The sequence below is a fragment of the Parambassis ranga genome, chromosome 7, assembly GCF_900634625.1.
Source record: "Parambassis ranga chromosome 7, fParRan2.1, whole genome shotgun sequence".
Taxonomy (NCBI): domain Eukaryota; kingdom Metazoa; phylum Chordata; class Actinopteri; family Ambassidae; genus Parambassis; species Parambassis ranga.
This window is the reverse complement of record NC_041028.1, coordinates 3,454,286-3,478,361: the sequence shown is the minus strand read 5'-3', so window position 1 is coordinate 3,478,361 and position 24,076 is coordinate 3,454,286. Positions and strand designations below refer to the sequence as shown.

At 45.9% G+C, this 24,076-nt stretch overlaps 4 protein-coding genes across 4 annotated transcripts; 2 read left to right on the top strand and 2 right to left on the bottom strand.

The window, feature by feature from the left end:
- The first annotated feature begins 374 nt into the window (after nucleotides 1-374).
- jph2 (junctophilin 2) lies at nucleotides 375-11,502 on the top strand. Its single transcript, XM_028408848.1, has 6 exons — nucleotides 375-1,216; nucleotides 2,509-3,325; nucleotides 7,945-8,063; nucleotides 8,524-9,461; nucleotides 9,718-9,818; nucleotides 9,892-11,502. The coding sequence occupies exons 1-5, from the start codon at nucleotides 838-840 to the stop codon at nucleotides 9,796-9,798; spliced, it is 2,334 nt and encodes a 777-aa protein (XP_028264649.1). The 5' UTR covers nucleotides 375-837; the 3' UTR covers nucleotides 9,799-9,818; nucleotides 9,892-11,502.
- Nucleotides 11,503-11,856: 354 nt separating this feature from the next.
- Nucleotides 11,857-14,273, bottom strand: LOC114437925 (tubulin alpha chain-like). The gene is made up of 4 exons (XM_028408849.1): nucleotides 14,154-14,273; nucleotides 13,236-13,458; nucleotides 13,001-13,149; nucleotides 11,857-12,907 (listed from the first exon to the last, which is right to left on the bottom strand). Exons 1-4 carry the CDS (start codon nucleotides 14,154-14,156, stop codon nucleotides 11,927-11,929), a joined length of 1,356 nt encoding a protein of 451 aa, XP_028264650.1. The 5' UTR covers nucleotides 14,157-14,273; the 3' UTR covers nucleotides 11,857-11,926.
- Nucleotides 14,274-15,591: 1,318 nt separating this feature from the next.
- LOC114437927 (tubulin alpha-1A chain) lies at nucleotides 15,592-18,357 on the bottom strand. Its single transcript, XM_028408850.1, has 4 exons — nucleotides 18,211-18,357; nucleotides 17,055-17,277; nucleotides 16,820-16,968; nucleotides 15,592-16,725 (listed from the first exon to the last, which is right to left on the bottom strand). Exons 1-4 carry the CDS (start codon nucleotides 18,211-18,213, stop codon nucleotides 15,745-15,747), a joined length of 1,356 nt encoding a protein of 451 aa, XP_028264651.1. The 5' UTR covers nucleotides 18,214-18,357; the 3' UTR covers nucleotides 15,592-15,744.
- A 2,586-nt stretch (nucleotides 18,358-20,943) lies between these two features.
- tuba1c (tubulin, alpha 1c) lies at nucleotides 20,944-23,770 on the top strand. Its single transcript, XM_028408851.1, has 4 exons — nucleotides 20,944-21,074; nucleotides 22,212-22,434; nucleotides 22,521-22,669; nucleotides 22,764-23,770. Exons 1-4 carry the CDS (start codon nucleotides 21,072-21,074, stop codon nucleotides 23,742-23,744), a joined length of 1,356 nt encoding a protein of 451 aa, XP_028264652.1. The 5' UTR covers nucleotides 20,944-21,071; the 3' UTR covers nucleotides 23,745-23,770.
- The last annotated feature ends 306 nt before the right edge of the window (nucleotides 23,771-24,076 follow it).

Sequence of the window (24,076 nt, the reverse complement as noted above, 5' to 3'; positions counted from 1 at the left end):
AAAGCAGATGGATAAAGTCATTATACCCATCATTTTGTATTATGTGAATATTAACCTGTCCTATCAGGCCACACTGGAGCATGAATGGGATATTAGGGTGATTTATGAACTCTTTGCTTCAGCCTAACAGCCTGTTACAGAAGAAATGTGCTCAAACTGCTGTAACAGGGCGCGCTGCGTGAGGTGAAACCTATAGAGAGCAGAATGGCATGTACTTCAGTCCCGAAGTGGCAAGACTCTGGCATGGCTCCTTACAGGCAGCAGAGTAAGGATTGGGTTGTATTTTTGGAAGGGTGTGTGTGTGTGTGTGTGTGTGTGTGTGTGTGTGTGTGTGTGTGTGTGTGTGTGTGTGTGTGTGTCGCCTTGTTAGGTCTGCAGAAACATTTCCAACAGCAGCGACTGTCAGGAGATAGCTGGGTGGCAGGGACAGGGGGAAAGGGGCTTTTCTCTGTGGCCACCTGGAAAAGCCATGTAAGATCTCCGGCTTATCAGGGCATAAATACAGAAACAGTTTGATTCAGCAACCGGTAATTGGCTCCAAATTTGATCACAAGGAATAATTCATTAATTAATAATAAAAAGGGGGAATCAACAAGTTAAAGGAAAGTTGAGTCATCTGAAGACAGTTCGCGCCGGAGCTTCATGGACGCGCAGAGAAAGCCTGAAAATAACTCCAAAAGAAGAAACCCACACAAGTTCAGCACCAAGGATATCTGCAGCCAGGTTTGATGTCAGGTGAAGGTGAAGTCAGACTGACGGAGCTCTTATCTTTAGCCAGGTAACAGTCAAAAAAAAAGAACAGCGTTACTTTTCTATTCCGTGCGTCTTTTTGGAGGCATGAGCGGAGGTCGCTTTGAGTTTGATGACGGTGGAGCTTACTGCGGAGGCTGGGAGGGGGGGAAGGCGCACGGCCATGGCATCTGCACCGGACCCAAGGGCCAGGGCGAGTTTTCAGGCTCCTGGAACTACGGCTTCGAGGTGGTTGGTGTCTACACCTGGCCCAGCGGGAACACCTATGAGGGGTATTGGTCGCAGGGGAAGCGTCACGGCTTGGGAGTAGAAACCAAAGGACACTGGATTTACAAAGGGGAATGGACTCACGGCTTCAAAGGGAGATACGGCGTCCGGATCAGCGTGGGCAGCGGGGCCAAGTACGAAGGAACGTGGAATAATGGCCTTCAGGACGGATATGGAACAGAAACCTATGCTGATGGAGGTGAGTGAAGTGTCATTCACAGTAATGTGCTTCGATTATTGTTGTTTTTTTTTGTGAGGTGTTGATGACAAAAAGCGGCGAGTTACCAAATAATGATGGAGTCAAGAGTCAAATATTGACATCCAGTATTTTTTCCAGATATTTAATTATTAATTGAACACAAAAGTAACTCCTGTTGTCAGATAGAGGAGAAAGAAGAGGGTAAAAAGTGCAGCATAGCTTCACTAGAACGTCCTCATTGGACAGTGATTGGACTGAACCACCTGTGGTTTGGCAGCAGGCACACAGCCTGAAGCCTGGCTTACCTAAAGGTAACAAGCAGACCTCTGCACAACTTTACTGTGTCCTCAGATCCCTCATGTAAAGCAGACCTCCCCTCAGTGCTAAAATGTATTATATGTGCATTCAAGTCTATAATAATGCACTAAAAGTGCTAATTCCACGTGTATGTGAAGGTAAATATCATATTTTTAATGGCATGCAGCACAGACTGTAACTGCACCTGTAAAAAAAAAGAGCATTATTTGTAAATCAACACCACCAGGGTCTTGTGTGATATCTGTGTGTAACAGGAAGAAAACACCACCCTGCTGCTGTCAGTCAACAGAGCTGCTTCAAGCTTGTTGGGAATCAAACCCAGCTGGAATGTTTCCACACACACACACACACACACACAGGGAAAAACCTGCAAATGATTCAGACATTCAGAATGGTCTTTTGACTCATTTTGTATATCTTGTCTTCATATGACTGACACACATCAGAATCATTATTGAATTCCTTCAGGAATTTGTTGTAAATATTCTAAATTCCTGCGCAACAACTGTGACAGAACCTCTAGACAGCCCACAGAATCTTATATACTCACTCGTCAGACTCTGTAAAGGGAACTAAACATTTTAGACAAATAAAACTACTTGTGATTGTACAATAGTGGCAGTTTCCCTCCTTAACAGCTGACTCAGCTGAGCTTCAGGCTGCTGGAAGCTGCGGTGGGGGGGCTGTGATAGCACCAGATGTCTAGGATTTAATAATAGCCCACAAGCCCCATGCCCTTTTGGCCTCACGTGCTGAGGCCTACAGCCGTCACTCTAGTTTGAGCAGACCCTAAGATGACTCGTCAGTGAGGGGATTAATGAATGAGACGTTCCACACTGAAGATGTCTGTGACATTTTACCAGAAATAAACACACGTGTGTGGACACAGGCTAACATGCTAAAGGTGCTGTTTGGTATCTTAGCATCTTAGCTTCAGTGTGGTAGCATGCTAACATATTTCTGATGTTTTTTAGGTACTTTCCAGGGTCAGTTCACTGGTGGGATGCGGCATGGTTACGGTGTCCGTCAGAGCGTGCCCTACGGCATGGCAGCAGTTGTCCGCTCCCCTCTTCGGACCTCCCTGACCTCCCTTCGCAGCGAGCACAGCAACGGCACCGTCCTGCAGCAGGACATCCCCGTCATCACCACCACCAATGCCTCAGGCGAGGAGATGCCTGTCACCGCTCCCGCCCAACTGGGGCCGTCACGCGGAGGCTTCGCCCTCACGCTGCAGGTGGACCCTGAAGCTGTGAAACCCAAGAAGAAGGGTCTGTTCCGGCGCGGCTCCCTGCTGGGTAAGCTGAAGAAGTCCGAATCAAACACGTCGCTGTCCAGCCAGAAGAGCAAGATCAGCTTCCTGAGGACAGAATCAGCTCTCAGCTCCAACGCCAGTGACACCAACTCCACCATCAGCATCGGGGATGAGAGCCTGGCCGGAGGAGATGATTTCCCCCCAGTGGAGGCCGACATCGACGCCACCACCACAGAGGTGTACATGGGAGAGTGGAAGAACGACAAGCGCTCAGGATACGGAATAAGCGAAAGGTCCAGCGGGCTGAAGTACGAGGGCGAGTGGCTGAACAACCAGAGACACGGCTATGGCTGCACCACGTTCGCCGAGGGAGGGAAGGAGGAGGGCAAGTACATGAACAACATGCTGGTGAAGGCCATGAAGAAGAGGGTCATCCAGCTGAAAGGAACCAAGATCAAGCAGAAGGTGGAGCGGGCGGTGGAGGGCGCTCAGAGGGCCGCCGCCATCGGCAAACAGAAAGCAGAGATCGCTGCTTCGAGGTAAGAAGAGACCACTACCTGTCTGACAGAAGCATTAACCCCACTACAGCCACAACACTTTCCACTGAAGTTCACACAGGCTCACACCTACCCTCCATCTGTCTGTGACCGTACAAGGCGGTGCTGTTTCTGTCATCCTCAGGACCTGAAATGAGCTCAGTGTTTACAGCACTGATGGACTGCAGACCCCCGTCCCGGCAGATTGAAATCTAAATATTGTTCTGCAAGGATAAGCAGCACATAACAGTTATTCTCTGCATCAGGCTCACCTACAGCAGGTCTGCACAGGGCTGAGAATGGAAGCAAACATTTCAGAAGCACCTCAGTGGCCTTTACAAAGCAGACTGTTAAAGTCCAACACTAATGGAGGAACAGAACTAGATTTTTCTTTATAAATCAAATTATTTTTGTAATAGAATATACAAGCTGTGAGCTTTTCAAATACCATAAATTCAGCAGACTGTGTGAGAAGACGACAGGACAGACTATATCCTTTTGTATCAGGCTGTAAAAAAGTTTGTTTCTGCTTTAAATGTGGGTATTTTTACATGAAGCTTTATGGCGATTGATGCCATTTTATGGGTGGCCACTAGAGAAACTGCAGTTTGCTGCTTGTTAGAGATATAAACATAAAAAGTTACTTGATTTTTTTTATCATTTATAGAAACTCTGAGCCCTTGGAGAAGGGTCAGGGGTCAGAGAGTGTAGAGAGTGATTCCTTTTACTTCTGACGCTTTAAAACCGTCCTTCCAGTATTTGTAAGGTTGTACTTTGACTTCCACCACACCTACTAAACAGCCATTCTGCAGCAGACATTAAGCTCAAATCCATTATTATATAAGCAGTGGAGACATGACACATCTGTTCCTGGCAGTGGTTTCCTCACGCTATGATCCTTTGGCAGTGAACTCCAGGGTTAAAAATACAACCGGGACGCCAGACCTGGCCTCTTCAGGTCCGCCTGGTTAAAGCGTCCACAGTCATTCAGACACTCTGTGGACATTGTTCTATTGCGTGGGCTGGCAGCTGGGTGTCTGGAGGAGGACCTGTGTGGCAGCGAAGGGTGTAAATGACGCACGCACACACACACACAGGGGCCCTGTGGTCACAGAGGAGCCCTGACTAAATATGGACAGGCGCACTCTTGCTGTATCACAATCACAGGGGAATGCAACAGCTGATTATCCCACCCCTTCACTCCCCCGCCGTTCTTTCATACCCCTCTTTCCTGACACACTCTCTGTTTCTCCTCTCTTTTTTTGTCCACTTCACTGACTTGTTTCAGTGAATCAAGTCCACAGCAGTCTGCTTGCTGTCACCTTCTGCGAGGTTTAGCCCGCTGCCGCGGTTAAAGATCACAGATCGTCGGTCCGTCTTGCGTCAGCAGCGGTGTCAAATGGTTCCATGGATATAAATATGACACAGCTCATAAGCAAGTGCTTGGGTATAAAGGGTTGGCGTATATATGTACCACACCTAGCTTTAGTTGTGGAGCTTGGATTACATACTGTACTGCTGATACGAGCATTTTGAGACGCTGAGCGATCATCTGGTTGTAAACAGTCGTGATCGCAGCTCAGGTGGGAAAAAAATTTGGAAGTAATTGATGTAGCTGCTACTTGTGATGTGACCTCTTAGCAATGTTGCAATAATGAGGTTTCAATTAGCACTTAATGTATTCATGCACGCTCAGGCCCTTCACAAAGATCCAGTCCCAGAATATTCCTCTAGTTTTACTGAAACAGCCATTTTACATTTTCACAGGACACACACACACACACATTCAGCTTCAAGTTCTAGATTAGATGTTCATGGTCTCTTCCGACAGCTGACGCCTCATCACTCCTCAAAGTACAACAAGCATCTCCTCCAGGCAGTCCTTAAAGCATAAAGGGTATTTAGGTCACAGTGTCAAATGTCATGTTTGGCTGCAGAGAAACACTCAAAGTCCCACACAGACTGCAGCAATTATACATCTTATACAAAAGCTGGGGTCACCGCAGACAGCCAGAATCCCTTTTGTCCTGCTGTGGATACGGATATTTGGTTCACACGTTGCTCATAATGAAGAATCCACAGATTGTATTTAGGCTCTGTGGAGCGTTTTAGCATCTTTCAGCTCATTGTTTTGATTTTACAGCAGCCAGCAGTGATATTTCTGTTTGTATTGTTGAAGCCTCTCAGGTCATTTTTCATTCAAAAGCTTGAAGCTGGGCTTCTTAGAGCTTCCTTGAAGACGGATCAGTGAACTCTAATGAGTCCACTTGATCTGCTTCATGCTTATGAATGTTGATAAGCGCCTGCGTGATGAGTGCCTGTTGCCTTTCCATCAGCAGTATTTTAAACAGCTTAGCGTTATAGCCGAATAACAATAGAAACGGTGTCAATCATAGCAACGCCACAAACTGCAGCCTCCGAACTGAACACACGCATGTAGACGCTCTATTCATATCACTCCGGTACGAGTGAGCTGCGAAGTGGAAGAAGCCATCTGTCGACATCTTTCTCCTCCACCCACCAACTGGCAGTTTACCCAGCAGAGCTGACTGGCTGCCATCTTGACATATGAGGCATAATCAGGAAGAAAGTCACACACATCTTACTATTCTGACACAGAAAGTGAACATTTTTTAAAATGTATTAATCCGCTGCTGAATATAGTGCCCAATTAAAGGAGTATCTTCCAGTAGAATGTCACATTGAGCTCAGAGTTGAGTTAAATGTATAAGAAAATATCGACAGCCTGGGTTTTTTCTTTGGATTTGTTGACAATAATATTTAATAGATACATTTAAACATTTTTTGAGTTTGATTGTGAGGTGCAAGGAAAGGTTTTTGTGTTTGTGTGGACAGGTGCACTCATTTATATCAATCAGGGAACCTCGAGAGTCTCTAATTGTTCCAGAGGGAAGCACCTTCCCCACTGAGTCCTAAAGTGGACCAGGGAGCTATTTTCATCTCAGTGTAAAGTTACAGTATGTCAAGTATCCACAGACTAATCACAATCAGTAATTCTCCCAGTTACTGCAGGACGCTGAGGGCAGCAGGCACCTCACAGGCTTTTTACTGCTTCAGACCGAAATATCACAACACACACACACACACACACACACACACACACAATATGATGGATTGCCATGAAACTTTCCAAATTCATGTTTCTCCTTAGCAGAGTTGGTCCAATATCCTCATTTATTTACTTCTAAGCATCTGCAGGAGTCATTCCTGCACACAGTGACACAGATTGTTTTTGCCAGTAGATGTTAGCATGCTAACAAGTCCAAGATAGGGAGTATGGCAGAGCTGTGTGCTATAATTCAGTAGGTCATGATGACATTTGTATTCTCCTGAAAGAGAAGAAGAAGAAGAAGAAGAAGTGTTGAACAAAGAAATATGTTTACGGCCCCATCCTTACAAAACACTGTATTTACACCATGTAAATACAGTGTTTTTGTTCTGTCGCCAGTGATTTATGGGGAAAATGTGAGACACAGTGTTCCTGATTAAAAATGCACTGTTGCATTATGGGTAAAAATGCCTCCAATGCGTTGCTGCACTGTTGTCGTCCCCTCTGCCTCACACCCTCAGTAAGTTGCCAGCCATAACTCATTGCCTTGCTGAGGGTGATAAAATCATAATTTATTTCCGTCCCTGTCGCTCTTACATGCTTCATAGCCAGCGTTGGTTTGATTAGGCAGGTCAAGGTCAAAGTAAAACCCAAAGTTATGCAGATTTCACCCTCACACCAACAAGGCTGCATCAGCTGCCGTTTGATCTACCTGAGAACAGAGAACAGTTGACATCTGATCCTGTGAGCACATGTTTATAATATTGTATTTTCATTTCATATGATCGTTTAAATACAATGCTTACAAGAATTTCCTCACATTTTGGCAGAAATATCCACTTAGCCCTGAGGATGACTCACAGCTAGAGGGGGCTGTGACTTATGCCCTGAACACAATGAATCATCTGAGGAGGGGGAATTTCTTTAAATTTGATAAATGTAGTCCCATAGTCAAAGATGAACTGATCAGAATGTGGTGAACAAAAGTCCATGTGACTTCACGGGTAGTTTTTCTAAACTCAAACACGCACAATGTGAACACACACACTATGTCAGGAATGCCGAAGAGAGACATTTCTTAACATTTTGGCACAAATGTTCACACAGATTCAACAAGTTCAAAGGTCACAAAACTTGAATCATCTTTCCACACATGGGTCTGGGCCATGCTTCACTGTAATAAAGCACAAAAAACTCAACATTTAAAGACAAAAAGAGTCCAGAAGTCACACATATTTACACCAAAATCAGACATTTGTCAAACATTTGTCCTCCTCTGTTTGTCTGTAGTATTATGTGCAATAGAGTGAACCGGTTAAAAACTCAGGTGATGTTTTCTCATCTAGTAAAGTGTGATATATGTCTCGTGTGATGTCAGAAGCACTGAACTCAACGCAATCGTTGGTGACAGCTATTTCTGGGGTTTTGTATTATTGAAACAAATGTATTGATAAGTGATGGCTATCATTTGTCTTATGTTTGTTCATGTTTTCTAGTCATGTGAATGTTGTTGCCACTAATTTGTGAATCGTGTTGCTTCTGTCCGTTGCAGGACCTCCCATTCAAAGGCCAAATCAGACGGAGCTGAACAGGCTGCTCAGGCCTCCAATCGCGAGTCCAGCATCGCCAGACTGGTGGCCAAAGAGCTCTCCCCGTCTTTCTATCAGCCAGGTCGGTCCACGATCAACAATCAGGCGTTTATTTTCTGATCAGTCAGGAAGCTCATATTTACTGTATCTAGTTCACAACAGTATTTGAAGTAAACAACAAATAGAAAGTGCCAAAAGCGTTAAAGTTGCAGCTTGTGTCCTGCTGCTGAGGCTCAGTACAAGAGTAGCTGCATTTGGATGTCTAAAAAAGGAACATCTTATTGGGTCAAAGGGATCATATCAGTTTCATTGCAAGTCTGTCGACACACACACAAAAGCAAAGCAGCCATTAAAAAGAAATCACCTACCAACAGACGCTTAAACATCCAGGCTTGGATCGGCTTCAGCGATCAGCAAATCTCATGTCAATAAATCAGGAATATTGTACTTGAAAGGAGTGATCAAGGAGTGAAAAGACCAGAAGGAGAAGGAGAAAAGAATGAGTAGATAGTAAAGTAAAGGTTTTATTTCTGTGCTTCCAGGTCCTGAATACCTGAAGAAGAGAGTGTTACAGGAGGTTGCAGAGGGCAGTGAGAACACCGACATTGTCATGCACGAGCCGCTGCTAGCTGAAGAGGAGCCTCTGCCCACGCCGCCTGAAAGCCCACTCATGAACGAACTGGACAGCCTCATGCCTGGCTCCTCCCCAGGTCGTACCCCTTCCCCAAGCCCGGGCATTATCGGCAAGGAGGAGCCCAAACTCCTCAGTCCAGGAAGCTGGAATGAAGACAAAACCAATAAAGGTGGTGGGAGTAAAGGCAGCAGTAAACCCAACAGCAGGCCCAGCAGTCGCCCCACCACCCCGTCAACCTCGGTGTCTGCTCCCGCCCCGGCTGCACCTGAAGGAGGAGGGGCCCCCAGCAGCCGTGGCCCCTCTCGCACCCCCAGCCGTCAGAGTACCAAAAACGAGCAGGCCTCCGAGCTGGAGATCAAGCCGCTGCAGAAGTTTGACTCTGAGGCAAAAGCTCCAGACGTCACTCCTGCAGCGACTCCCCCTGTAAGGAATAGCCTCATCTTACCAGATGAAGAAGAAGAAGAAGCACCTCGCCTCACCAACAGAGTGCCCTCCAAAGCTGCAACACCCGAGCCTAAGGCCAATGAGGTCAAAACTGAAAGAGCTCCATCAGTCCACGAACGAGCGCCGTCCGTCTCTGAGAACAAAGTGGAGTCCAGAGAACCGAGCAGGCCGGCCAGCAAAGCAGAGACGAGACCATTACCAAAACGGCAACCCAGTCCAGCTCCAACCCCAAAACCTGCTCCAACTCCAACTCCTGAACCTAAAACGCCCCCAAGGCAAGCAGAATCCAAAGCCATAAGCGCCAAACCAGGCGCTAAGGTTGATCTCAGAGCAGAGGCCAGGCTGAAGGCCATTTTGTCCAGCCCAAGTAATGAGGTGACTGCTGAGTCTTTGGAGCTGGAGGTAAGGCAGCAAATATACACACTGACTCACATTTCATTATTTTTAGCCACATTAGCTGCAAGGCTGCATAGACATGACATGTCTGTCAGTCAGTCCCCCATTTTGTTCAAGAACTATTGGAAGGCTTACCCTGAAAATGTGCACAAATATTCATGGTACCCAGAGAAAGAATCTCACTGGCTGATGTTTCAAACATTCATCTTGATGATGCTCTAAGTTCACAGTCCTCATAGCAGATATTATTTTCCTTCTCCAGGGCCCAAACACCATAATGATCTGCATGGTGATCCTGCTCAACATCGGCCTGGCCATCCTCTTTGTCCACATTTTGTCATGAGACATTCTCCACCACGTCAGGTAATGATTAAAACGTACTAAAAAGAGGCGATGGGTTGAAAGCAGATCTAATTATTACGCATGTTTGCTGCAGGTCGGCAGCAGTGTTGGAGAGAGAGAGAGAGAGAGAGAGAGAGAGAGAGAGAGACGGCGTTCCTCCTCCTCGGTAAGGACCAGAGATCAGAGACACCGCTGAGGGGAAACAGACGCCTCACACAGAGCGCTGCAGCTCCTCTAAAGGTTTTGTGTTGGTGTGAGTGTGTGAGGCTCTGTCATGCTCCTCTCTTTCCAGAGGAAATGAAGGACAATGAGTTCAGTGCATCTGAAAATGATCTGTTTGTTAAAGGGGATGAAAGCTAGAGTAACCCCCTCCCCCCCAGTGCAGACGCTGACGACGCAGGGTGACACTCTGCAGTTCAACTTTGTCACAGTGTGTCACAAAGCATGTCAACATTTTACAAGTAACCTGTCATCTAAACTCTTAATTGGCGCACACCGGCTGGCTCTTGCAGCACTGAATTAATCTCAGTAGATTATGGAATTCTGTCACAACTGCTGTTTGTATTATGCAACGGGAAGGAATGTTTGCACCATATACAGACTTGATTGTTTAGACACACACAAAAAAGGATTTGGGAGTGATAACTGTGGCTGTCATTGTTTTAATTATTTTCACTGTCCAGTGTTAAAAAGCTGAAAAAGATGGTTTAGGTAGGAGAAAGAAAAATGTATGTGTGTGTGTGTGTGTGTGTGTGTGTGTCAGTCCCCAGTCATAAACACAGGTTAGTGTTTCTCTTAAGACTGTAGAGCTTCATTTCTTCGACTTTTATTAGAGACTGTGCAACACAACACTGTGAAATGTTGTTTTATTTTCACTTTACATGTATTGTCATTCTGCTATTCTGACTGATGGGGGAGCTGATAAACCAAACAGAGATGGGAAATAAGAAGCTTATGTGTTTGCTGTATGTTCCTGTGGTGTCATACAACACTGTTTAGCACCCAGGTGGTTTTAAATGGGAGTTGTGGACGTTTTTGCACCAGGATAAATGATTCTCTTATTAAACACAATCACTGTATGTTGGGAGGTAGCTGAATCTACAGGCGGGCTGGTTTCATGTATGTATGTTGCACTACATTATATTTAGGGCCTGTTGCGCTTTTAGATCTCAAATATCAGTTCAACTTCTGTATGCATGAGGGCACTTTGTGTGTATGTGTCTGTGTTTTTTACCTTTTTGAAGTGCACATCTTTTCAGAAATCATAATATTTAAGATACCAGAAGCACAGTCAGACGTTGCGATCATTAATCTATGTGTTTGACAAAGGAGTCAGTCGATTGTGAGATGGAGGAAATCGTTGACTGATTCGTAACTCTGTGTCTTATATTGAAAAAGGCGCTCTTATCCTTTTTTTTTTTTTTAAACCCATTACCGAGTGGATCAACAAGGACAAGATTTTAGCTCAAATGTTTTGCCGTTGACTTTAGACGTAAACACACAGACCACTCCCACCATTCTGCATCTGAAGCTTTCTGTAATGTAACAGTGTCGGGTCAGATGTGCTGTTCATTCAGGCTCATTTAATGTGGCAACCTTTTTCATTTTTTGTGCCTTAAATAAAAGACTGCTGAATTTTGAATTATGTAGCCAAACCTGGTCAAACTTCAGTTCAAAGAAAATTCAATAAAAACATTTACAAACACTTGTGTATTTGGTTCGAGTGAATAAGTCCAGTTTAATGCAGGAATTAGTATATTGAATTTTCCCCCCCATCAGGGATGAGGGGTCAATAAAGTGTATCTATCATTTTTAACCACCCCGTCACACCTGCTCCTTTCATAGGCAACACTAGCTACCTCAACCTATTTTTAAAGCCAGCCCTGGTTCCAAAAAGAAACTTTAAAAAAAACACATCCACAAAAATCTGCACTCAGCAGCTAGGGGTCTATTTGCTGAGCAACACTGCCCCCAAGTGACAGATTAGAGTAGAGCAGGAAACAAGCAGCATTGTGTGTATGTAACCATCAGTTCTGTGAAATAAATTGAGAACAAATAATGTAGGCAAGGAGAAGATTTATTTAACATTTAAAGGCACAGAACAAGGAATGCAAGTGCATTTTTTTTTTTTAATATTCTTCACCCTCATCTTCATCTTCCTCTCCCAGAGTGTCAGCTCCAACCTCCTCATAATCCTTCTCCAGAGCTGCCATGTCTTCTCTGGCCTCAGAGAACTCTCCCTCCTCCATACCCTCACCTACATACCAATGAACGAAGGCACGCTTGGTATACATGAGATCGAACTTGTGGTCAAGGCGAGCCCAGGCCTCTGCAATAGCAGTGGTGTTGCTCAGCATGCACACAGCCCTCTGCACCTTGGCCAGGTCTCCACCAGGAACCACAGTGGGAGGCTGGTAGTTGATGCCGACCTTGAAACCAGTGGGACACCAGTCCACAAACTGGATGCTGCGCTTGGTTTTGATGGCAGCGATGGCAGCATTGACATCTTTAGGCACCACATCACCACGGTACAGGAGGCAGCAGGCCATGTACTTGCCGTGGCGGGGGTCGCATTTCACCATCTGATTGGCTGGCTCAAAGCAGGCGTTGGTGATCTCGGACACAGAGAGCTGCTCATGGTAAGCCTTCTCAGCAGAGATGACAGGGGCATAGGTGGCCAGAGGGAAGTGGATACGGGGATATGGCACCAAGTTGGTCTGGAACTCTGTCAGATCAACGTTGAGGGCACCATCGAAACGAAGGGAAGCAGTGATGGAGGACACGATCTGACTGATCAGCCTGTTCAGGTTGGTGTAGGTAGGACGCTCGATGTCGAGGTTCCTGCGGCAGATGTCGTAGATGGCCTCGTTATCCACCATGAAGGCACAGTCGGAGTGCTCGAGGGTGGTGTGGGTGGTGAGGATGGAGTTGTAGGGCTCCACCACAGCGGTGGACACCTGGGGAGCTGGGTAGATGGAGAACTCCAGCTTGGACTTCTTGCCATAGTCGACTGACAGACGCTCCATCAGCAGGGAGGTGAAACCAGAGCCGGTGCCACCACCGAAGCTGTGGAACACCAGGAATCCCTGAAGACCGGTGCACTGGTCCGCCTGAGGACAGAGACACAGCAGACAGATGTTAGACACAGTCATGTCATTCTGGAGACAAACATCACAATAAAGGCCCTAAGAGCAGTCACTCACCAGCTTGCGGACCCTCTCCAGCACCAGGTCGATGATCTCTTTGCCGATGGTGTAGTGTCCTCTGGCGTAGTTGTTGGCAGCATCCTCCTTGCCAGTGATCAGCTGCTCAGGGTGGAACAGCTGGCGGTAGGTCCCAGTGCGCACCTCATCTAAGGAGACAAAAGCAGACATTTGATGAGCTGAAGCTCAGACATTTCACTGCAACTTGAGTTTAGTCAGACGTGATGGTTCTCACCAATGACAGTGGGCTCCAGGTCCACAAAGACAGCTCTGGGGACGTGTTTTCCAGCTCCAGTCTCACTAAAGAAGGTGTTGAAGGAATCATCTCCTCCTCCACGAGTCTTGTCACTGGGCATCTGTCCGTCCGGCTGGATCCCATGTTCCAGGCAGTAAAGCTCCCAGCATGCATTGCCAATCTGCACACCAGCCTGACCGACGTGGATGGAGATACACTCACGCTGTGGGGGGAAGAAGAGAGAATTTCTCTTGTGCCACTTTTAAACACAACTTTCCTGCTCAAGGCAACACATCACATGTTGATCACAAGCTAAAGCACGGAGGAAAAAGGCTCTTTTGTCAAGAACCAGGTCATCATGACTACAGGTCACCTGACATCTAACCATCTGAGCTGAAAACCTTTTATGAACAAAAATACTGAAGAGCCTGGTTATTCAGAAATTCTATGAGCTTTACAGGGGCAGTAATTCCTGTGCTGAGAACAAACACTTTAACCTACAAACCAAACACAGCTGCAGCTGGTTCCAGGCTTTAACGAGACCTGAAGGATTAAACATAAAAAAAGGCCCGCAGAGCTTTGATGGGATTTCTTTTGTTTGAAAAGTCTGTGGCTGCAGTTTCACAGGGGATAGGCCTCTTCAGACCAGACTGAAAGCTCATTGACCTTTGATAACTGGATCAATCAGCAGAAAAAACCAGGCTTGAAAGGCTGTGACTGGTGGAGTCACGTCAGGCCTGTGGTCGACTCAATAAAGGGCAACATTTGAAAGTCAAATTATCTTCCGTGTTAATAATAAAAGCAAAAACAGACTGCTATTTGTTTGACTTTCAGTACCTGTCTGAACCTGATAAAACATTTCCCACATGGAATTCAGCTGATATATGAAAAACATAATAAAAAACTTTAAAAACTCACCATTTTTCCTTAAGTGCAGCTGAGTGGGAAGATGAATCAGAATGAGGAAAGATAAGTCACACTCTTACAGTCAGGCTTTTAGGAGTCCTGTGGAAGAGGAAACTGATGAGGAAACGCGCCACGGTGGGGAGTTTTATACTCGCTGAGCAGCCGGAATCTTTCTGCAGAATCTCATTGGTTAGAAGTCACATGACCTCTTCCCTATTGGTTAAATTAAACTCCTCATCTTCCGCCTTGACACGTCTGAGGAAAATGAAGCAATCCAGCGACAAGGGGCCAGCTGCAGGCTCACGGACCGTACAAGCCCCGCCCCCTGGTGGAAACCACGCCCCCTGAATTCACTGACTGCGGTCAAAACGCGATGACTGCGCGTTTGAGTTAGAGCCAGCTGGCTAAAACACCCACACATCATTATTAGCTTCGGCGCTAACTCACAAACTAAAGCTTTTCCATCGTGTGACTATGTGATTTAAACGCCCTCATTCACTCAGCATTTTAAGCACATTAGGAAGGAAACACAAGGAGCTCTTTATTTGAGCAAAACTAGCGGAAATCAAGAACATCACGTGTTAAATCAACAGAGAAACTCATTGTCTGTTCACATATTGCCAAAAAAAGTGGATAATATACGTTCAATCTGACGTTTAGTGCATTTCACTGTGCTTAATTTACCACCAATCCAACATAATTTGGACTGAAAATAAAATGTTGAATTAGGTTAAACGTGGTAATTATGGAATTCCTTCTTAAAACTATGTAAATAAACTCTCTAATTCTCTCATTCTCAAAAGGTAAGTCTGGCCTATGATTTATACACTTACTTTTTCTACTCAGAAACATTTTCTATAGACCAAAAAAAAAATCTGAAGACCTTTCCATGGTAAATAAGTACAAATCATGTTGGTGATACAAATGATTGATGAATATGGTCACTTATTTACAACCTTTAAAGGCATATGCATTCCAACACAGCCTTGTATTTGAACCAATACAGACATGTTTATTATTGCCAAGCAGCAGTTTTAATAGTTTACCAAGAACTTGTATTTCAACAGCCTTACAATCAGTGATGGGAGTCTTTCATAGGAAGGTTAATCAGTGTCTTGAACGTATTCATCTTCTTACCCAATTTCGCCAGCAGAGGTCGCCATATATCTAAAGTTATTGTGTTTTTACTTCAATGCTAAAACTGCAAACTACAAAGGCCTCTACAGCTGTATACTTACAATCTTAACTTCAAAAACACCATCAACTGTAGTGTTATGTATGATTCAAAGACCACTGATGAAAGAAATATGATGGCAACCTAAAATAGAATTAACTCCATCCTCCTCATAATCCTTCTCCAGAGCTGTAGTAAATATAATTTTAACCTTTATGATGCAAAAGTTATGATAAAGGTGATGATACAAATTTAAAATAAAACATGAGACAATAGTCACTTCACATCAGAGAATTTATTTAGAACAGTGCCAAACTTGACATTTTCAGGCTGACCAGCCCAACATGACAATTTAATTGACAAACATTTGGAATGCATTCGAGAACACAATGCAATCAATCAACTCTAACAAATGCCTTCATGTTCCCTTTAATACTCCTCTCCTTCCTCCTCTCCCTCACCCTCAATAGAATCTACTCCAACCTCCTCATAATCCTTCTCCAGAGCTGCCATGTCCTCTCTGGCCTCAGAGAACTCTCCCTCCTCCATACCCTCACCTACATACCAATGAACGAAGGCACGCTTAGCGTACATCAGATCAAACTTGTGGTCAAGGCGAGCCCAGGCCTCTGCAATAGCAGTGGTGTTGCTCAGCATGCACACAGCCCTCTGCACCTTGGCCAGGTCTCCACCAGGAACCACAGTGGGAGGCTGGTAGTTGATGCCGACCTTGAAACCAGTGGGACACCAGTCCACAAACTGGATGGTGCGCTTGGTTTTGATGGTGGCGATGGCAGCATTGACATCTTTAGGCACCACATCACCACGGTACAGGAGGCAGCAGGCCATGTACTTGCCATGGCGGGGGTCGCATTTCACCATCTGATTGGCTGGCTCAAAGCAGGCGTTGGTGATCTCAGACACAGAGAGCTGCTCATGGTAAGCCTTCTCAGCAGAGATGACAGGGGCATAGGTGGCCAGAGGGAAGTGGATACGGGGATATGGCACCAAGTTGGTCTGGAACTCTGTCAGATCAACGTTGAGGGCACCATCGAAACGAAGGGAAGCTGTGATGGAGGACACGATCTGACCGATAAGCCTGTTCAGGTTGGTGTAGGTAGGACGCTCGATGTCGAGGTTCCTGCGGCAGATGTCGTAGATGGCCTCGTTATCCACCATGAAGGCACAGTCGGAGTGCTCGAGGGTGGTGTGGGTGGTGAGGATGGAGTTGTAGGGCTCCACCACAGCGGTGGACACCTGGGGAGCTGGGTAGATGGAGAACTCCAGCTTGGACTTCTTGCCATAGTCGACGGACAGACGCTCCATCAGCAGGGAGGTGAAACCAGAGCCGGTGCCACCACCGAAGCTGTGGAACACCAGGAAGCCCTGAAGACCGGTGCACTGGTCCGCCTGAGGACAGAGACACAGCAGACAGATGTTAGACACAGTCATGTCATTCTGGAGACAAACATTCACAATAACGGCCCTAAGAGCAGTCACTCACCAGCTTACGGATCCTATCCAATACCAGATCGATGATCTCTTTGCCAATGGTGTAGTGTCCTCTGGCGTAGTTGTTGGCAGCATCCTCCTTGCCAGTTATCAGCTGCTCGGGGTGGAACAGCTGGCGGTAGGTCCCAGTGCGCACCTCATCTAAGGAAACAAAAGCAGACATCTGATGAGCTGAAGCTCAGATATTTCACTGCAACTTGTGTTTAGTCAGACATGATGGTTCTCACCAATGACAGTGGGCTCCAGGTCCACAAAGACAGCTCTGGGGACGTGTTTTCCAGCTCCAGTCTCACTGAAGAAGGTGTTGAAAGAATCATCTCCTCCTCCAAGAGTCTTGTCACTGGGCATCTGTCCGTCCGGCTGGATCCCATGTTCCAGGCAGTAAAGCTCCCAGCAGGCATTGCCAATCTGCACACCAGCCTGACCGACGTGGATGGAGATACACTCACGCTGTGGAGAGACAAAAGCAGGAAAGGTCATTTATCTGAATGTGTGTTACTCTTAAGTAAAACAATGTCATTCTCTGTAAAAACAAAAAAAAAATCTCACTTGCTGTATTATTGATTCAAATGTTTCTTTAATTAGACAGGGCTGCTGCCTGGTGAAGTTTATTCTGGCGAGCTGCCCTCCATCCTTAACTTATGCACAGAATGAGGGCGAGAGTGTAGTTTTAACCAGAAACCCTGTAAACCATTAAACAGCTGACAGAGGACACAGGTCCCCGGTGACCGCAGACGCCAGGGAGGCACTCAGAAGTGCCTCCTATTAACATGAATGTTTAATGACTTGCGCCATGCTGACGGCGCATCTCATCGATTTTCCCCTGACGGATAGGCTTTCACTGGGTGTGGTGTATGGAGGTCGCAAACTCAAAAGCCCAAATGCGCATGCACGCAGCTAAACGCTGTCACGAGCAGCGATGACCGGGGTTTAGCCATGCCAAGAGGAGAGAGAAAAAAGACCGATTCGGACTGAAGCCGCCATTATTAATTCTGCCCACACTGCGGTCTTTTGTCCCGTCTGTCCGCCATATTACTACCCGAACACCTCCCCACCCTGAACCCCGAGCACAAACCACCACTACTTGATAATTAAAAGCATTCGTTGATGAAGATTCTCAGTCATCCGGGTCCTAATTGGTAGAGAAGATTGAATCAAGGCGTCTGGACTTGTAGAGTTTTCTAGAAACGTCCATCAATTCAGCAGTTAGACGCCTTTCTTTAATCTTCTCTACGAATTAAAAGCATTCAATTGTACATACAGAGTGCTATTTTAATGCAATAAACTCCCGGATGACGTCTCCATTAAAGTTAATGCGCCCACATCATTCTTAAAAGTCAAAAAAAGCAACTTAAACACGACCACTTAAAAGTTCGTTCTTACCATTTTGTTCTGTTAAGTCACGCCAGAGGAAGAAGAAGATAAAGATGATGAAGACGCTCCTCAACAAGGAGTCTTACAGTTCGACTGTTATGGGGTCGATGTAAGAGATAATGGCGCGTTTGAGGATGGACAGCAGTATATATGCAAGTGTGCTCCCGCCGCCGGTCGCCGCTGCGCAGCTATTGGTCAACCCCATGTCACTCTGACGTTTCGAGATTGTTCACGGCTTCCTATTGGACGAGCGCTTGTCTCCTCACAAGGACCGCCCCTCCCCTCCCTGACCCCACCCGGCGGCATCCTCCCGTTATTGTGCTGAGAGCATGGCGCCTCCGAATGTGAGGAAAATGCTGCGTAATCCACAGCAGACAGTCTGCCAGGGTTAAACTGATTGGATGCTTTCCCACATACTAAAACGCATGAACAGGCTTCAAAGAAAATAAGAATTAATTAAACTGAACACAAACCGTGCACACAGTAGATTTGATTTATTATATTTTTCAGCTCCATCTTTCAACAAAAGAGGTCAACCTGCTGCCCCCGTCACACACCAGAGACATGTAGGCCACACTCCCCAACCCCAACCCCCCCAGCAGCCCACTCCTTCAAACCTTTAACGGCCACTAGAAATTTAATAAAGTCGTTGCCTGGATACAGCGCCTTTGTCTGGTAGTCATGTGACCCTAGCTTAAATAGCAGCATTAACAGGCCGCAGTGCAGCTGCCTCTGCAGGGGGGGGGGGGGGTGTGTGAGCCACCTCCTTAACCCAAAAATCCCTCATCCTCCATATATAAGAGGGGTTGTAAATAATGCACAAGAGACGCTCTCACTCCTCACTGTATGTTTGTTGGTTCCTTAAACATTCAGCTCAGCCCCATATAAATTGTTCTTCATGGTGCTGCCTCGGTTGCTAACAACAAAGAGAGCTCCATGACAACAGTTGTCCCAGACACAGAAACCACTCCTGTGTGAATGTGGAGCCGCCGCCTGGATTATACAGACCTCCACAGAAGCTGGAGTTTTACTGGTACTAGTAGTAGCGACATCTAAGATAAGATAAGATAAGATAAGATAAGATAAAACTTTATTAATCCCAAAGGAAATTCTTGTGCCAGAGGTATCAAGTTACATTAAATGCAGTTAAGTACAGAGTATAAGAGTATAAGTGTCACTATAATCCAAAATAAGAGTACAGTACGCAGTATGAGCACAATATATGATACATGGATACAAATATGGAGATGTAAGGTGCTAAGTAAACATAAACATAGACAAGTGGAGGGAATGACAGTGATGCCTGACATGATTATCTATCTGATCCAACTTAAGAGATATACCTGATGTTACAGTGGGTGATTGATTGATAAGTATGTGGCCTAAAGTGGAAGGAGACAAGTCAGCTTTTATTCCATGCAAAAGTCACTTCAGGGAGGGTAAAGGCTGATCACCATCAGACTGACAACGTCCACCACAAAAGAGTCAAAGAGCCCACTAGTACAGGAGCTCTGCTGTAACAGATGGAGAATATGCGCTGTCACCTTGTTGGGTATCACATTCTCTCTGTCCTGGATGCAGTGCAGTCAGTTTCAGGGCCATGATGGACCACTCCCATCTCCCCACAGCATTCCCATCCTCCCTTCTCTCTCTGTTCTTGGTGAGCAGCTGCTCAGACCCGCCCTATACTCACTCACAGCTGCTATAGGGAGGAGGGGGATGGAGGATGAAGCCCGTGGCTGGGAGCCATGGCTGCTTCCCATCCTTCTCTTTCATCTCCTGCAATTTTACGTTGATGACAGCAACCACCACCACACAGGCTGACTGTGAGTCACACGCCCTCACTTAATAAATTAATGAGAGGCGTGTGTTTTGGGATTATTTTTCTCAGCCTTGCAGAAAAAACATGGATGTCACTGATTGTGTCATTTCATGGCTTAAATGTCTCTCATCCCTACAGATTATGTATATGTAATCTATCATCACATAAAATTGCTATTCAGGCGATTTCAGTCCTTCAAACCAGGCCAGAATCTGAACAGAATCTGAAGAACCACGTCCCTGCCTCTGTGCTGCAGGCACACAAAAGAGACAGGCAGACATGTGGTCACGTGATCAGCCCACTGAATGACATCATTGCAGAGAATCTAGGACAAAGAGGGAGGAGACCCTGGGAGCTGGCACGCTGGGCGGATATCATGGCAGGCCTATAGCTGCAACATGGATGCCCGACTCAGATCTCAGATCCAGAAGGAGTGAAGCGTCTTTATTGTGCAGCCATGTTTGCATTGTTTGCATCAGGTGCACTGTAAAAGAAAATTAAGTAAAATAAAATCACAGAGAATCATAAGCCTGTTTTAAGAAACAGGTCAGATTTATATTGATTCACATGCCACTATACACTTAAATAATTGATTAGCCTATACATTAGCTTTGTAGGTATTGTGTTTACATGTCTGCTTTTAAATGAGTTCATGTCAAAATATACATTGCAGCTTTAAAGCTTTAAATTAACAACCTTATCACATGATAGTTATTTATTTATTCGTCCCTCCAAAATAAAAGCCCACAGTGTTTTTTTTTTTGTCTTATTTTTAAGATCAGTCATCAATAATTTCACCCATATTTGAATGAGAAATGACTGTGAGCAGCGTTACCAAATGGAGGAAGCCGTTTTTTCCACAGTGCAAACACAGGGTCGGATCCCCTGCCCTGCATGTATAAATCCGGTAGCGCCGCCCTCCCATTCAGCAGTTGTTGCATCGACCCCGTTGGGTACAACACGCGACGCAAACACACCGTTTTTACAAAGCCTTTCTTCACATTTTTTTCCTCTTTCTCCTCTTCCTCTTTGAACCTCAAACGTAAACATGGTAAGTTCTCTTTCTTCTCATCCTCTGCCTGTGATAAATGTGGGATTTATTTCTCTTTAATATCAAATCAGCAGCGGGTTGTGCCACACGATCGTCCTCACCCTATGCTCTTCATCCCTGCACAATAACTCACCCTATGCTCTTCATCCCTGCACAATAATTCAGTAAACACACTGAAGCAGATTTATCGCTGTGATATCATTGTGTGTGTGTGTGTGTTCTCGTGTAATTCAGTGGTAAGATTTCCTCAGTGTAATGTTGCACAGATTGGAGCAGCAGCAGCAGCAGTGGCACGGTGTGATTGTCATTGTGTAGGGATGAGAACAATGCAGTGACAGGCGGCTTTAAACCAGGGACAATAAACACCTTTGTTTTATGTGAAAAAGCAGAATTATTCGATTATTTAGCCGTATTTTTATTCATGTTTTTATTCATTTTAATGTGTAAATCTCGCACCTTGCAAATGCCCTATAGGCTGATTTAAGGCAGGGAGGGGCAGATTGGGTGGGGATGAATAAAGACTGCAGCCATTTATAATTTATAGTACAGCATCAAATTAATCTCATCATTATAAATGGATGCTTCTGTTTCATTAGTGGCATTAACTATAATATAAATGTAAAGGTTGAATTTGGATAAAGATTAAATGATCTCATCGAATCAGATGTTTTGGTTTTAATTAATTTCAATAATATCAACAGTATAAATGAGACTGTGCAGGTGAATTTTCATTCATTTTTGCTTCCGGGCATCCGCTGTGATTGTGCATCCTCAAGACACAAGAGCAGGTGGAATGTTCCAGACTGCCACAGCGCACGCGCCTGTGCACCGGCAGATGAATTTGCATGTGTGCTTATGCTTGCAAAACAGGGGGAGAGAGTGAAAAGACATGGGGACAAAAAAAGACTGCTGGAGGAATGAGGAGAGCAGCGTCCTGCCTTTGCGGGGGCTGCTGTCAGGCATTTTTAGTCCCTGGTGGATTCTGGTGCAGGGAGGTGCCTGCTGCTGCACTGCCTAATCATCTCAGATAGGGGGAGCAACTGAATCATAAATAAAATGATTTTTTTTTATGTGGCAATCACAATGTTTAAGGCAAATTAAATTTTGACAATCTCTCCTGCTTTTGTCTCTCCACAGCGTGAGTGCATCTCCATCCACGTCGGTCAGGCTGGTGTCCAGATTGGCAATGCATGCTGGGAGCTTTACTGCCTGGAACATGGGATCCAGCCAGACGGACAGATGCCTAGTGACAAGACTCTTGGAGGAGGAGATGATTCCTTCAACACCTTCTTCAGTGAGACTGGAGCTGGAAAACACGTCCCCAGAGCTGTCTTTGTGGACCTGGAGCCCACTGTCATTGGTGAGAACCATCACTTCTGACTAAACTCAAGTTGCAGTGAAATATCTGAGCTTCAGCTCATCAAATGTCTGCTTTTGTCTCCTTAGATGAGGTGCGCACTGGGACCTACCGCCAGCTGTTCCACCCTGAGCAGCTGATCACTGGCAAGGAGGATGCTGCCAACAACTACGCCAGAGGACACTACACCATCGGCAAAGAGATCATCGACCTGGTGCTGGACAGGATCCGTAAGCTGGTGGGTGACTGCTCTTAGGGCCGTTATTGTGAATGTTTGTCTCCAGAATGACATGACTGTGTCTAACATCTGTCTGCTGTGTCTCTGTCCTCAGGCGGACCAGTGCACCGGTCTTCAGGGATTCCTGGTGTTCCACAGCTTCGGTGGTGGCACCGGCTCTGGTTTCACCTCCCTGCTGATGGAGCGTCTGTCAGTCGACTATGGCAAGAAGTCCAAGCTGGAGTTCTCCATCTACCCAGCCCCCCAGGTGTCCACCGCTGTGGTGGAGCCCTACAACTCCATCCTCACCACCCACACCACCCTCGAGCACTCCGACTGTGCCTTCATGGTGGATAACGAGGCCATCTACGACATTTGCCGCAGGAACCTCGACATCGAGCGTCCTACCTACACCAACCTGAACAGGCTGATCAGTCAGATCGTGTCCTCCATCACAGCTTCCCTTCGTTTCGATGGTGCCCTCAACGTTGATCTGACAGAGTTCCAGACCAACTTGGTGCCATATCCCCGTATCCACTTCCCTCTGGCCACCTATGCCCCTGTCATCTCTGCTGAGAAGGCTTACCATGAGCAGCTCTCTGTGGCTGAGATCACCAACGCCTGCTTTGAGCCAGCCAATCAGATGGTGAAATGCGACCCTCGCCATGGCAAGTACATGGCCTGCTGCCTCCTGTTCCGTGGTGATGTGGTGCCTAAAGATGTCAATGCTGCCATCGCCACCATCAAAACCAAGCGCACCATCCAGTTTGTGGACTGGTGTCCCACTGGTTTCAAGGTCGGCATCAACTACCAGCCTCCCACTGTGGTTCCTGGTGGAGACCTGGCCAAGGTGCAGAGGGCTGTGTGCATGCTGAGCAACACCACTGCTATTGCAGAGGCCTGGGCTCGCCTTGACCACAAGTTTGATCTGATGTACGCTAAGCGTGCCTTCGTTCATTGGTATGTAGGTGAGGGTATGGAGGAGGGAGAGTTCTCTGAGGCCAGAGAGGACATGGCAGCTCTGGAGAAGGATTATGAGGAGGTTGGAGTAGATTCTATTGAGGGTGAGGGAGAGGAGGAAGGTGAAGAGTATTAAAAGGAACACATGAAGGCATTTGTTAAACAGGAAATAATTGATTGCAATGTGTTCTTGAATGCATTCCAAACAGAAATGTTTGTCAATTAAATTGTCATGTTTGGCTGTTCAGATGAAAATCTCTGAAAATGTCAAGTTTGGCTCTGTTCTAAATAAATTCTCTGTGATGTGAAGTAACTATTGTCTGTTGTTGTTGTTAAATTTGTATCATTGTCTTTAACCATTAACATAACATAGCATATCTGGAAAAGGTCATAAAGGTTAAAATTATATATTTACTTGTAGTTATTGAAGTAACCCTCATTTACATGTACAAAATAATTTGAAGGAAT